The 14,772-nt window shown below is 43.1% G+C and overlaps 1 protein-coding gene across 2 annotated transcripts in view; it reads right to left on the bottom strand.

Annotated features, from left to right (window-relative positions):
* Positions 1-8,141, bottom strand: part of SIX4 (SIX homeobox 4) — a 40,078-nt gene extending 31,937 nt beyond the window's left edge. The window contains exons 1-2 of one of the 2 annotated variants that reach the window (XM_029598161.1): positions 7,094-8,141; positions 3,120-3,790 (exon numbers count right to left, since the gene is read on the bottom strand). In XM_029598161.1, the coding sequence (XP_029454021.1) occupies positions 3,120-3,790; positions 7,094-7,830 (1,408 nt within the window). In that variant the 5' untranslated portion in view covers positions 7,831-8,141. The remainder of the gene's footprint in view (positions 1-3,119; positions 3,791-7,093) is intronic. The other variant, XM_029598162.1, reaches the window with a different exon arrangement.
* Positions 8,142-14,772: the final 6,631 nt, after the last annotated feature.

Raw genomic sequence — 14,772 nt, 5'->3', positions numbered from 1 at the left:
GCCCCCCCGATACTTTATATGTTAATTCTTATTTGTCCCGGCTAAAATTAAATTAACTACACCCCACCCTCCTGACTCCCCCAAGACTTACCAAAACTCCCTGGTGGTCCAGTGGGGGGTCCGGGAACCATCTGCACTCACACCCTCGGCTGCCGGTTTCAAAATGGCGTCGATAGCCTTTGACCTACTATGTCACAGGGGCTGACCAATGGCACCGGTAGCCCCTGTGACATAGTAAGGGCAAAGGCTATCGGCGCCATTTTAAATACTGGCAGCCTCCCGGACCCCCGCTGGACTTTTGGCAAGTCTTGTGGGGGTCAGGGAGGGTCCCCCAAGACTTGCCAAAAGCCCTTGGTGGTCCAGCAGGGATTTGGGAGCGATCTCCTACACTCGGGCTGTCTGCTGCCAGTAATCAAAATGGCGCCGATGGCCTTTCACCATACTATGTCACAGGGGCTACCGGTGCCATTGGTCAGCCCCTGTCACATGGTAGGAGCACAAGTTGGCGCCGGCCATCCATTGCTCCTACCATGTGACAGGGGCTGACCAATAGCACCGGTAGCCCCTGTGACATAGTAGGTCAAAGGCTATCGGCGCCATTTTGAAACCGGCAGCCGAGGGTGTGAGTGCAGGAGATGGCTCCCGGACCCCCCGCTGGACCACCAGGGAGTTTTGGTAAGTCTTGGGGGAGTCAGAAGGGCAGGGGGTTTGTTTAAATTGACTCCTTTAGACGGCCGAATAATTCGGCGAAGATTCGTTGTATTCGTGGGGAATCGCGATACGTTTCGCTTCCCCACGAATATGTCCCTATACGCTGCGGATTGCCAATTTGTAGGGAACGAATGCACACCCCTAGTAACCGGATAAATTTACACTGGAAACTGAGCGGGTCTAAAGTCAGCCGGTTATCTTATCTAGCTACCTTAAGAACATAAGAAAATGCCAGAGTTTAATTGTGTGTTGAGTAAAAAAGAACTTTCTCCGATTCGTTTTAAATGTGCCCCATGCTAACTTCATGGAGTGCCCCCTAGTCTTTCTACTATCCGAAAGAGTAAATAACCGATTCACATCTACCCGTTCTAGACCTCTCATGATTTTAAACACCTCTATCATATCCCCCCTCGGTCGTCTCTTCTCCAAGCTGAAAAGTCTTAACCTCTTTAGTCTTTCCTCATAGGGGAGTTGTTCCATTCCCCTTATTTTGGTAGCCCTTCTCTGTACCTTCTCCATCGCAATTATATCTTTTTTTTACTTATCCGGGTACATTCAGCGGTACAGCCCCACCACTGAATATCCCAGTTACGTTTATTTCTGCTAATTTATCTGGCTACGCCTGAATTTCTCTATCTACCTCTTCATTTGTCTACCGGTATTTTGCTGGCCACGATTGCTATTTTTGTTTGGGAATTGTAACTTGTGTAACCAATTCGTGTCCTTTGTGACACTGTATTGTTTTATTTTTCATTTTTTAGGTGCTTTATTTTATTGTACACCACCCAATGCTTGGGAAATTCATAAATATAAATTACATATATAAAAGGGTAATTTTCAATAGTGCGCGTAAGTCAGCACATATGGGCACAAGTTGGTGCTGCATTTTTTAAATTATATGGCAGATGTCACGGTCATGTCAACACGCAGTTTATGTGCCTGCTATTTTAAAGTACACGTATATATACATTTTACAAGGGAAATCATTGTAATCTGCGCGCGTCATAACCCTGTTTATGCACGGAGGCAGGACGTGCATACGCCACTTATGAAAATACTGATTTGTGTGCCTTCTTTTTAAATCATCAATTCACCCAAAATCTCCAACACTTCCCCCTGATACCCCCTTCCAAAAAGTGCGGACAAAAGGGCAAGCGCGATTTCATTTCAGCAACTGCAGCAGGTGTGTACAAATGGCGTGTACACTGCTTCCAAAAATCTGGCTTGTGTGCATACTTTCGAACCCTGTTCCAGAATGTTTTTGGGTTTTTTTACTTGCAAAGAACTATGCATAAAATGATAAATACAAACATACTTCTGGCCCTCTGAAAATGTGCTTACCACTCACAAGGGATACCATACGTATGAATCTCCTAATTTTAGCTTTTACACAGATACCTATCCCGAAAATTTGGTTGCTATAAATAGAATGGGTTGGGAAATATTGTGTCCAGTGATGGACAGACAAAGACCACAAATACATGCAATTTCCGGTTGTTGTTTTTTTAAGAAAATAAACTGTTAAAAAAAGGCACGGCTTTAAAAAAAAAAGAAAAGAAAAGAAAATTGAGCCCATTACAATGTTTCTAGGGTCCCCTTTAGCATTTTTTTTTAAATGAAACTGAGACAACATGCAGGAGAGATCAATACTCTTAGAAGCAGCCCTGCCATAAATTTTAAAGAATTCAGTTGCCTGTTAAAATTCCATCTTTCCCTTTTTTTTTTTTTTACTTAAAAAAAAGCAAATGTTTGAAATTGGAGGTTTTTAAGTGCAGATCAGGCAAACATCCATGGGGGGGGGGGGGGGGGTTTCAGGTGCAGTGAATCCTGCCTGGAGATAGAGGATGAACCAGCTGACCCCTCAAGACCCCCTACCAGCCTTATTTTTCTCTGACTCTCAGGGCTGCCTGCTAATAACCACTCCCTCCATTCCAGACTTTAAAAAACTGGGTGCTGCAACTCCTGACTGACCCGAAGCAGGAGGAGATCACAAACGGCAAACCACTGCAGACAAAGGAAACATGAGAAGTGCTTTATGTGGCTATCACGCACATATCACAAAGCACGCACTAAAAATGGCTCTCCTTGCAAGCTGATAATCATGGGCCCTAGTATGGCATTATAGCTTTTAGAGCATTTTCTTCCTGTTGCAGCCAAGCAGCATCCCCAACACATCAGAAAGGGATTTTTTAAACAGGGGAAACAATTGTAACAGGGTATGCCAAAAATAATGCTTTTAAAATGTCCCTCAAATCACCTTAAACAAAAGGAAAGGGGGCCTTGCATATGGACACAATGAAAAAAAACTGACTAAAAAAACAAACAAACAAACAAACATCACAGTGCTGTCTGAAAGTACCTGCCTTCACCTTTCCTAAGTCAGATACTGCAGCTAACAAAACCTTTACCTTGTGAAGGCGTAACTGAAAGTGGAGGTACATGGAGTGAAGAAAACCCAATGCTTCCATTAAGCACGTGTCCACCGTTTCCTGAATTTGGAAGCTGAACTACACCGTACTGGTTTAATTGCACAGGGGCAGTGAAAGTGACTACAGATCCTTCATCCTGAGACACAACCGCTTGCAAGTTTTCGCTTTTAACTTCTGTGCTTGGTATCAGCCCAGGGAAGGGAGCGGATACGTTAGGACTGTAGGCGGTCGCCATGGCGGCCTGGAGAATCTTGAAGTCCTTGACGTCCTCTGGGGAAGAGGCCAGCACGTCAGTGGTGGCTGCGCTGTTGCTCACAGCGCTGGAAGTCATTTTGGGGGGGTTCAGGGTTGCTGCCTGCGAATGTCCCACACTGAGTCCGTTGATGATTACTCCATTGGGTCCCTGGAGAAAGGAATTGCCATTGAGAAAGACCGGGGATGTATTGGCGGACGTTAAGCTGCCATTCAGTAAGACCGCAGGACTTAGGGAGATTTTGGCGTTTCCGATCTGCTGCATGTACACCGTCTCTGGGTGGCTGGAAAGGCTCAGGTTGGAAACTCCATCAGATGAGTTGGAAAGGGGGTGAGGAGATAAATCCTCTTGCCCTTTGCTAGATTCATCTTCAGTACTGTGATTGCCATCTGACTCGCTAAAGAGAAAAAAAAAAAAAAGAGTGAATTCAATTAAAAATCATGGTCTACGATAACTTTTTTTTTTTTTTTAAAGGAATCATCTGAATGCCTCCACAAAACCAAGCAAAAAAACAAACAAAAAACAAACCACCCCAAAACACAGCAAAATAATTTCAACGCTCCAGTTGCTCAGACACCACTCTATTAAAAGCTCTCCTGCCTGGACTGTAGATATCCATGACATTATTTGTGAGAGGGTTAACACAACTACAGACTTTCTCCTTTTCAGTCTGCTTAATACAGAACAGTTGGCCTGGGTGAATTTCAAAAGGAAACACTTCAGGAATATGCGCCAGCTATTTGGTAAGTGGCCTGCATCTGTGCAGCTGTTAAAAGGTACAAAGGGATAACAGCATTTGTTAAGACCACAAAGTACCTACTGCTCAAAGCTTGGCCAAATAAAGCCTTGTATTCAACCAAACAATTGCTTATACAAGTCTAATTGCAAAGTTGTTTTGCCTCACCAGGATCTAATTGTATCCATGTAAATCTAAGACGTCATTCATTCTTTTAGGTATAAGACACCGGAAAAGATGTATGAAAATGATATTTTAAGATGGTCTGTCTTAAAGCTTTTGTCTCTGTGGCTGCACAGAAAGGATCACAAGCACTTATACATACATTTGGCTTGATTGTACTTTCTGTAAAAGGGATTGTCAGATTTGACTGCTACCCTTTGAATAGGGCATGGTTTTTATCAACTGAAATATAAAGGCAATTTTAGAAAATGAGTCATGTAGGCAGATGCGGAGGACTCAACCGTAACATGCTTAAAAGATCCTTCTAAAGGATGCCACTTCTTTGTAAATACTCCCTAAATATTTCAAAAGATTTGATGTTCTAACCTTTCAGCTTGCCAAGAGGCAGGCTAGAAATATTAGCTCTTCCTGTCGAGAAACAAAAAGCCATTTCTCTCCCATTCCCCCAAAGTTATAAAAATTAGTTTTCAAGGAAGGAGTTAAATCCGTTGTATTGCACCAGGCTATATTTTTATCCTGAAACCATTCTCAAATTGCTAAGCATCTTCTCCCTAATTCTTATTATTATACTTTTCCTATTTGGACCTCCTTCTGTTAATCTACTTTAAAAAAAAAATAAAAAAATCATGTCTGTAGACATTTCATTCTTACTTGCACAAAACCTCTTAGCTCAGCATATTCGTGCCCTTCTGGAAAAATGCTTTTGGGCAGTTTTTGTCATTAGCTGCTGCTGCTGCTGCTACAAGGAAGGGAAAAAAGAAAAGGCGCACAAAGGTCACCTCCTCATGGGGAACACAGCCCGCTATCCAGAGGATAACACAGGCCCTCCACCCTGGCCACAGAAAGTATCTTAGAGCTCCAGGACCCCCCAGCCATCCAGAGAATAACCAGGTCCCCCCGCCATAAAAAGTATTAACCTGGAGGCCCCAGGACCTCAGTCATCCAGATTATTACCAGGTTGTCCACCAAGCCACGAAAAGTGGCCCCCAGCTCCAGGAGCCTGGACACTCAGAGATTAATAAGGGGGCCCATCAAGCCACCCAAAGTATTTACGCGGAGGCCCCAGAACTCCGGGAACATGGCCACTTATTTATTTATTTGGCCATTTTATATACCACGTCGTTCCAAGTGAAGATCATGGCATAAATATTATACCGTAGGTACCAATTACATTCACTTGATGTGTTCATGCATCACACACTTTAGGCAAAAGACATACACTGACTAAGGTGTCCAGGGGAAGGAGAGATATAAAGGGATGAGGTAGCAGGGATGAGGAAGCACTTGTAACAAAAGGTGCTGGAGGGATATAAAGAAGGGGGCTGAGCGAGATGTTTCCCATATATTTATTTGGGCTGGGTTGGAAAGAAAGTGGTGACGAGTTCTTTAGTGAGGTTCATACTGAGCTTGTCCATATAGGAGGAAGTAATAACTTCATCCACAGAATAACCAGGGGCTCCAAGCCACCAACGTATTACCCGAGGGGCCCCAGAAGATCCAGGACCCTGGGCACCCAGAGTGTAACCCGGGTCCTCAGAGCTGCAGGCCCCAAGGATATCCACAGGAAAACGACCTTAGATACTGGCCTGAATCCGGGCCCCATCGGGGAAGGTTTACGCCCTCACCTTCGAAACAGCAAGCAACGGTGGTGGTGGCGGCGGCGACTGGGTGCTATCATCGGCTCTCTCTCTCCTCCATGAAAACTCTCTCAGATCTCAGCTAGTCACCTCGCCCTTTCCCTGGCCTACCCAGAAGTCCAAAACTGGACCCGGAGGTAGACTTGGGAGCAAGGATGCAACCTCACGGCAGAGAACTGAAAGCTTTCCCTAAGCTAAGAGCAATGCGGTCGCTGCTCCCCCCGATAAATAATACCGGCCCGGTGCTCTGCAGCTCCTGACACGGGGCAAAAAGCCAGGGAGATCCTCCTTCTCCCACACAGTCCCAGCCCATACAAGGCACCGACAGCAACATCGGTTCAAAGAGGACGGACTGCCTCCCCCCCCCCCCCAACCGGTACCATATATCCCCGATACCGGAGCAGCAAAACCGGTTCAGTACTGAGCCTTTCCATACAACCTGACCCAGAGCTGAATCATTCGCAAGGAACTCACCACCTTGTGGAGACTTACTGGAACCTTTTGCTACTGCAAATGCTTGGCGGCCCTGCTCGACTGCAGGATCAGAAAGCTTTTTTTTTTTTTTTGTAGACATGCACAAGTACAGATAATGTGCCAATAAAAATATTCCAAAATCTGAGGTCGATCTCGTCCGATTTAAAATGGTTCAAAGCTAGCAACACAATTGCTCCCCTACAATGGGCGCATGCAGAATGTTGCACACATGAATTCGCACTCCGGCCATCTAGCTAGGATTTCAATGAAATCCGATCTCAAGGAGCCCCGAATCATGTTTCAAAACACTGCAACGAGTAGCAACCATGCTTTTGATAACTTTAAACTCGACAAATGATTAACTCTGTCAAAGAAAAAAACTGCACGGAGCGCGCAGTTGCGGGCACGAGACCTGCATTTTTGCAGCTAAGAAGCCTCTGCTGCAGCCGGCAGAGCACAGGGTGCTCCTTTTCCGCGGCTCCGGGGCTTTGCGGCTGCGAAGTTTGCTCTGGTTGTTTGTATCGATTACACGTTGTCTTAGGGCTGCCATGAGGAGCCAGAACTACAGGAGGAAAGGATACTGTGAAGGTAAGCGCCATATTGCAGCACCTAGGAAAGGACAAATAAAGCGCGGTGGGGGGGGGGGGGAGAGAGAAAAGTTTCGCCTCACCTTTTGGACTGAGTTTCCGAGGGGTTTCTGTCTCGCTGCCTCCGGTTCTTGAACCAGTTGCTGACCTGAGTTAAGGAAAGGCCGGTGATCTTTGCCAGATTTCTCTTCTCAGCCGGCGACGGATAGCGATTGTGCTTGTAAAGCTCTTTGAGTGCGTTTCGCGATTTCTCCTTGAAGCAGTACACCGTTTCCTCGCCATCCCAAATCGTCCGGGGAAGTGGGAATTTCCTCCTCAGCCTGTATTTGTCCACCGCTCCCAGGGGTCTTCCCCGGGCTTTCTCGGCTTCCGTGTACCGTGCTTTGTACCACAGATCCTGCAGGACCGAGTGATTCGAAGAGTCAAAGTTGTGACTCTCCAAAACACCGAACAGTTCTTGGTATCTACCCTGGTGGAAAGCCACCAGGGCTCTGGCTTTCAGAATACTTTCATTGCCACGTAGCAGATCACTTTGGGGCAAAGACCACAAAAACCTGGCCAGGCGATCTAGATTCCCACCTTGCTGCAAGGCTTCGCAGACGCAAGCTACGTGATCGGGAGAAAAAGCTAGCGTGGAAGAGGTATTTGTTAAAAGTTCACTCGGCAGCTGGTCCGCGGATCCTCCTTCACTTGCATGCTCCATAGAAAAAGGTGCAGGATCCAGCACTGTTAGCCCACAGACCTCGGGATCTGCGTTTTCAACTGCATTTTCCTTCTTGATCTCAACTACACTCACGATCTTGTTTGTGGGGGAAGACATTTTTTTTTTTCCCCCCCGCGAGTCCACTCCTCCTGGTTTCGGCTGGGTCTAGCCGATCAGGTTTCTGTCGGCCGCGCAGTCACCATTAGATGGCTATAACCAAAAGTGTAAACGGATCGCTTTCTGCGCTCAGCGTGACTGCTCGCTGCAGCCTATGGCAATAAAAGTCCTGGCCCGATTCTGGCTCGCGATTGGTTGTTTCGCATTTTGAGGGTGGAGGTTCTGCGGCGAGGACTGGCCGTTTCTATGGCCACCGTCAATCAAACTGCAGAAGCCAGCCATTTAAACACCTACACCTGAAGTATGCGTCCTGCTCGGGCTGCTGCAAGGCTCCTCTCTGAATGGCACGACCTAGGAGGACACCTATGAAGAGGGTGCTTGGAGTTCAAGTACAGTTCAAGTGGAAACGTACATGTAATGATACTGGAGGGCTTTTTTTTTTTTTTAATATATTTGCTATATGTAAAAGTCACCTAATGAAATCTGGAAATCTGCATAATTGCTTCATTCATTTCTAAGCCAGTGCAATCCCACCCCAAAGCATAACATTAGATATCCTTCCCTAAATAGGGACCTTGTTTATCAGGTTTTTTTCTTAGTTATTCCCCAATTTTTCATAATAGGAAGTTGATACTGAAATACTAAAGTAAAAAATAAATTTAAAAAAATAGCATAATTTTAGAGTAAAATAAATGTAGGCAACAAAGTTGAACTGCTATAGAAAAGGAGTCTAAATAGCAATGTGAGAGTAAAAGAAAGATGCAGTGAGTCATACATGTAAAAAAATATGACAGGGTCGTATTTCAACATTATTTAGATGACTAACAGTTAAATTATATAAAGTAATAAAACAGCAAGACAGCTACACTGGTCAAAAGATTTTCTCAAATAAAGTTGCAGAGTAATTTGCACCTAGTATATATATATATATATATATATATATATATATATATATATATATATATATTATTTTTTTTTAGCACAGTTCAAATAGACATGTTGGCCCTGGAGAAAGAGACAGTTTTAGTAGGTTTTGAGACTTTTTAAATGGATTCATGTAGAAAAATGTAGGTAAACCACATAGGTCTCTTTTTCTGAGGTTCCACCTACTTCATTTAAGTAAATTATGTGGATTCAAAACTCTCTCAAAGAAGACCAACAGTGAAGGGTGCAGTACTGTTAGCCGCCCCCCCTAAACAACATTCATACCTTTCTGGCCCACCCTAACACATAGGACCCCAATAGAGGACTTTCATCTGACCTCCTTTTATGTGACACAGAACCTAGCATGGAGACTGAAAATGAGGGATACAAAGAATGGTGTAATGTGTTTGCGTGCATAATCTCAAGGAATTACATCATGCCTATACTGTACTTGCAATATAAATACTGTAGAGTCATTTTACAAAAACACTATTTGTAAAATTGCCCTGAACATTTTTAAAGCTAGCTAAAGAAACAAAATCTATTAAAAAGTTGATTGGCAGGAGTTTGTTAGTATTTTCTTACAATTGAGGTAATTTTACACAATTATTTTGTGGCTTCAGAATAAAGAGGCAGAATGTTATACGTATACTTAGCTTGTTACTGTTCGAATGAGCAGCACACAGACACATTTTTTACATGTGGACTGTACTGCTTTTTCTTCATTGTTTCCATGTACTACTCTAGAAAGCTTTTTTTCTTTGTTCAAATGAGGCAATTACCTAAAAATGCTTTTCACCCAGGGCTGAAAGTGCTGTAGGAGTGATTCAATTCATCCTTCAGTCTGGAGGCACAGTGACTTCGGTGAAAATTCATCAATTGGGTCCACACCTGGAGGGGGAAAAGGAAGCAAATGCCTGGCACCTACCCTACTGAAAAGGACCTTGATCCAAAAAGGGTGAGGTCATTTTCAACAAGATCAAAGTGGAAAAGCGCTAGAAAATCTATGGATAAGCATGATTTTCACTTCCGCTCGAGTTTAATCTTGAACTGTTTTCATGTTGCTGCTATAACTTCCTATGACATTTCTCTAATCATTTACTGTACCTGTCAAAAGGAAAGGACTTCCTTCCTACACCTTTCAAATTATTTGTAAACCGATGTGATATGTAAATCGAACACCGGTATATAAAAAGAAACAAACAAACAAATAAATAAATAAATATAAGAATCTGAAACTGAGGAGCCTTCTGACAAATAAGTTAAGAAGATGAGACTTTTTCATGCATAAGTATCTTTAATATGAATATATTCTCCTTGAGAGTATAATATAGCAAATAGCATATTTAATGGTTGTGCAATATTTGTTTTCCTTTCTTCTTCTTAACCAATTGTCTGTAATAGGATTGTGAACATAACCTTTGATGTCCATATTACAGCTAAGGGCTTGATATAATAAGGTGTGTGTAAAAATGTGAGTTAAATGTTAGCTCACATTTTCTTTACTCATGCAATAAAAATTAAATTAACTTCCAATGCAGTAAACTAATGGTATGTTAATGCATCAGAAGCTAAAAAAAGAACTTTATCCAAAAATAGAAACATGACAGCAGAAAAAGACCATAAGGCCTATCTAATCTGCCTATTCACACCAATTCAGAGATCCCCCTGTGTTTTTCCTATGCTTTGTTGAATTCACATACTGTTATTGTGACCACCACATCTACGGGGAGACTATTTCATGCATTCACTACCTTATCTGTAAAGAAATATTTCCTTAGATTACTCCTGAGTCTACCTGCGTTCATCCTCATCCCATGTCTCCTCGTTCTAGAGCAGCGGTTCTCAACCTGTGGGTCGCGACCCCGGCGGGGGTCGAACGACCAAAACACAGGGGTCGCCTAAAGCCATCGGAAAATACATATTTCTGATGGCTTTAGCCGCTGAGAAGTCGCGCTACCGTCTGCAGCAGCGCTATTCAGCTGGAACGCATGCCGTTATGGATGCGCGTTCCAAACTGAATGCCTGCGCGCATGCGCAGACGTGATTGCATCATCTGTCCGGAGCCTAAGGGGCGGGGGAAGCGGGGGGAACGCTCCACAGTCCATAGCAGCGCATTACATGTGTCCGGCGCTTGCTGATGTCATCAGTGGGCGGACTCAGCAAGCGCCAGAGGACAGAAGCCTAGGAGGCGGAGAGGCAAGAGGCGGAGAGCCAAGAGAGCCTGCGAGGCAGCCTGCTGATGTAAAAAAGGTTAATAATGTAAAAACAGTACACACACCATACACACAATACTGTGTAAGTGTAAGGTGCTTTGTGTGTAATCATTTCTGAATTGGTAAGCAAGAAGCAACCACAACCATCTCACTGAATTTGGCAGCATACTGTTGCAAAATATTGCACTGTTGTTTACTGTTATATTACTGTTATATTTAAACCCATGCTATGCCATGGTGAAATGTTATTTATTGGAATTAGTAATAAATATTTCTCAACATATAATTAAATATTGTTTTTGTGATTAATCACTATGTTTAAATTATGTTTGATTTGTAGCAATGAGAATACATAATGCATATCAGGTATTTACATTCCAAATCATAACTGTAGCAAAATTACAGTTTTGGAGTAGCCACCAAAATTATTTTTTGGTTTGGGGTCACCGCAACATGAGGAACTGTATTGCGGGGTCACGGCATTAGAAAGGTTGAGAACCACTGTTCTAGAGCATCTTATCCTTTGAAAGAGGCTCATTTCCTGTGCATGAAAACCTTGAAAATATTTAAACATTTCTATTATAGCTCCCCTATCTTGCTTTTCCACTAGGTTAGGATGACATGTTTAGATCTTTAAGTCTGTCCCCATGTGCTTTTTAATGAAGACCATTGATCATATTAGTTGCCACCCTCTGGACCAATTCCAAAGGGTTTATATCCTTTTGAATGTGTGGTCTCCTGAACAGAGGACAGTATTCCAAATGAGGTCTTACCAGGGACTTATACGAGGCAATATAGCCTCCCTTTTTCTGCTCTCCCTATTCTTCCAAGCATCTTTCTAGCTTTTGCTCTCACCGTAGCCACCTGCTTGCCCTTCCTAAGATCATCGGACCTGAGCACCCTCAGATCCCACTCTTCATTCGTGCTTAGAGGAATTTTACCCTTATGCTGTATCTCTCTCTTGGATTTCTGTATCCTAAATGCATTACACTGCATTTTTAGCATTAAATCTTAGCTGCCATACTCTAGACCAAAGGTTCCCAACCTATAGTCCATGGACCTCTAGGCGGTCCACCAGACCATAACAGGGGGTCTGCGAAAACCCATGCCAATAAGAGGCCCAGCAAACCCCAATCCATGGAGGCCATGAAAGAGAAGGCCTAACAGGCAGCTGAAGAGTGAAGAGGGTGGCTGCACATCCCATCTCACCGGCAGCAGAAGACAGCAGGAGGTCACTGGCTCACCCAATCCTGCCAGTGGCTGAGGAATGAAGACTACATGGCTTTCGGCATACATCATCTTTCCAGCGGCCAAAGACTCCAGGAGGCCACAGGGCCACCAGCTCACCCGATCATGCCAGTGGCCAAAGAATGCAGAAGGCAATGGGGCCGCCAACTCACTCCATCTCGCTGGCAGACTGAGTGAGAAGGAGCCAGTTGAACCCCTCTTCCCGTGCAGATTCCAGGACAAAAAGAGGGAGTGGCCATGGTAAGAGAGAGGGTGTGTGAGCATATATGCCTGTGTAAATTAGAGAGAGGGAGCTTGTGTGTGTGTGTGTATGAGAGAGGGCGCTTGTATGTGAGAGAGCATGAGTGTATGAGAGATGGAGTGTTTGTGTGAGAGAACATATGTGTATGAGAGAGAGGCAATGTGTATGTTTGGTGTGTCTATGTGTGTGAGAGCATGTCTATATGAGAGAGGGAGCATATGTGTGTGAGCATGTATGTGCATGAAAGAACATGTATATATGAAGGAGTGTATGTGTGTGTGTGAGAGAGAGAGAGAGAGGGAGAGTATGTGTGATTGTGAAAGACAGAGAGAGCCTGTGTGTATGAGAAATGGAGTGTGTATGTGTGAGAGAGACACCATGTGTATAACAGAGAGGAAGTGTGTATCTCAGCATGTGTGTACGAGAGAGAAAAAGAGTGTGTTTGTGTGTGAGAGTGAGCATGTTTGTGTGACTGAGAATGAATGTATGCATGAATGTGTACATGAGAGGAGAAAGTTTGTGCACCCTCTCACCAACCTTACTAATTCACGGCAATTTTAGGGTGACTGGAAATCAAAAGGTCCTTGGTATGGAGAGTGAGGAATTTTTAAATCCATTGTACCTGAAGACTGGAGGTTGGCCAATGCAACCCCAATATTTAAAAAGGCTCCAGGGGCAATTTGGGAAACTATAGACCAGTGAGTCTGACTTCAGTGCTGGGAAAAATAGTGGAAACTATTCTAAATATCAAAATCACAGAACATATAGAAAGACATTGTTTAATGGATTTACCCAAGGGAAGTCTTGCCTCACAAATCTGCTTCATTTTTTTAAGGGGTCTATAAACGTGGATAAAGGTGAATCGGTAGATGTAGTGTATTTGGATTTGCAGAAGGCGTTTGACAAAGTATCTCATGACAGGCTTCTAAGAAAACTAAAAAGTCATGGGATAGGAGGCAATGTTCTTTCATGGATTACAAACTGGTTAACAGACAGGAAACAGAGAGTAGGATTAAATGGTTAGTTTTCTCAGTGGAAAAGGGTAAACAGTGGAGTACCTCAAGGATCTGTACTTGGACTGGTGCTTTTCAAGATATTTATAAATGGTCTGGAAAGGAATATGATGAGTGAAGTTATCAAATTTGCAGATGATACAAAATTATTCAGAAAAGTTAAATCACAAGCGGATTGTGATAAATTGCAGGAAGACCTTGTTAGACTGGAAGATTGGGCATCCAAATGGCAGATGAAATTTAATGTGGACAAGTGCAAGTTGTTGCATATATGGAAAAATAATCCATGTAGTAGTTACACAATGTTAGGTTCCATATTAGGAGCTACCACCCAGGAAAAAGATCTAGGCATCATAGTGGATAATACATTGAAATCGTCAGCTCAGTGTGCTGCAGTAGTCAAAAAAGCAAACAGAATGTTAGGAATTATTAGGAAGGGAATGGTTAACAAAATGGAAAATGTCATAATGCCTCCATATCGCTCCATGGTGAGACCGCACCTTGAATTGTGTGTACAATTCTGGTCACCGCATCTGAAAGAAGATATAGATGCGATGGAGAAGGTACAGAGAAGGGCGACCAAAATGATAAAGAGGATGGAATAGCTCCCTATGAGGAAAGGCTAAAGAGGTTAGGGCTGTTTAGCTTGGAGAAGAGATGGCTGAGGGGGGATATGATAGAGGTGTTTAAAATCATGAGAGGTCTAGAACGAGTAGATGTGAATCGGTTATTTACACTTTCAGATAAAAGTTAGCAAGTAGGACATTTAAAACTAATCAAAGAAAATTCTTTTTCACTCAACGCGCAATTAAGTTCTGGAATTTATTGCCAGAGGATGTGGTTAGTGCAGTTAGTGTAGCTGGGTTTCAAAAGGTTTTGGATAAGTTCTATGAGGAGAAGTCCATTAACTCCTATTAATCAAGTTGACTTAGGGAATAGCCTCTGCTATTACTGGCATCAATAGCATGGGATCTTCTTAGTGTTTGGGTACTTGCCAGGTTCTTCTAGCCTGGTTTGGCCACTGTTGGAAACAGGATGCTGGGCTTGATGGACCCTTGGTCTGACCTAGTAACGCTATTTCTTATGTTCTTAGTTTAATTGTTGGCTGTTATTTGATGTGCCTGATGTTTTGAAATATTTTATTGTTGACTGGGAAATTCAAAAATAATTAAAATGAGTCTTAAATTATTGGATGTTATATGTGTCAGTTAATTTGAAATATTCTTTTATTAGTATGGTTTTACTATTATTGATCTTTTATATTTCTTGATTGTATTATTTAATGTTTTTTGAGGAATGG

The sequence above is a fragment of the Rhinatrema bivittatum genome, chromosome 4 (assembly GCF_901001135.1).
Source record: "Rhinatrema bivittatum chromosome 4, aRhiBiv1.1, whole genome shotgun sequence".
Lineage (NCBI taxonomy): Eukaryota > Metazoa > Chordata > Amphibia > Gymnophiona > Rhinatrematidae > Rhinatrema > Rhinatrema bivittatum.
The sequence above is the reverse complement of the archived record's forward strand: the minus strand, read 5'-3'. Positions and strand labels throughout refer to the sequence as shown.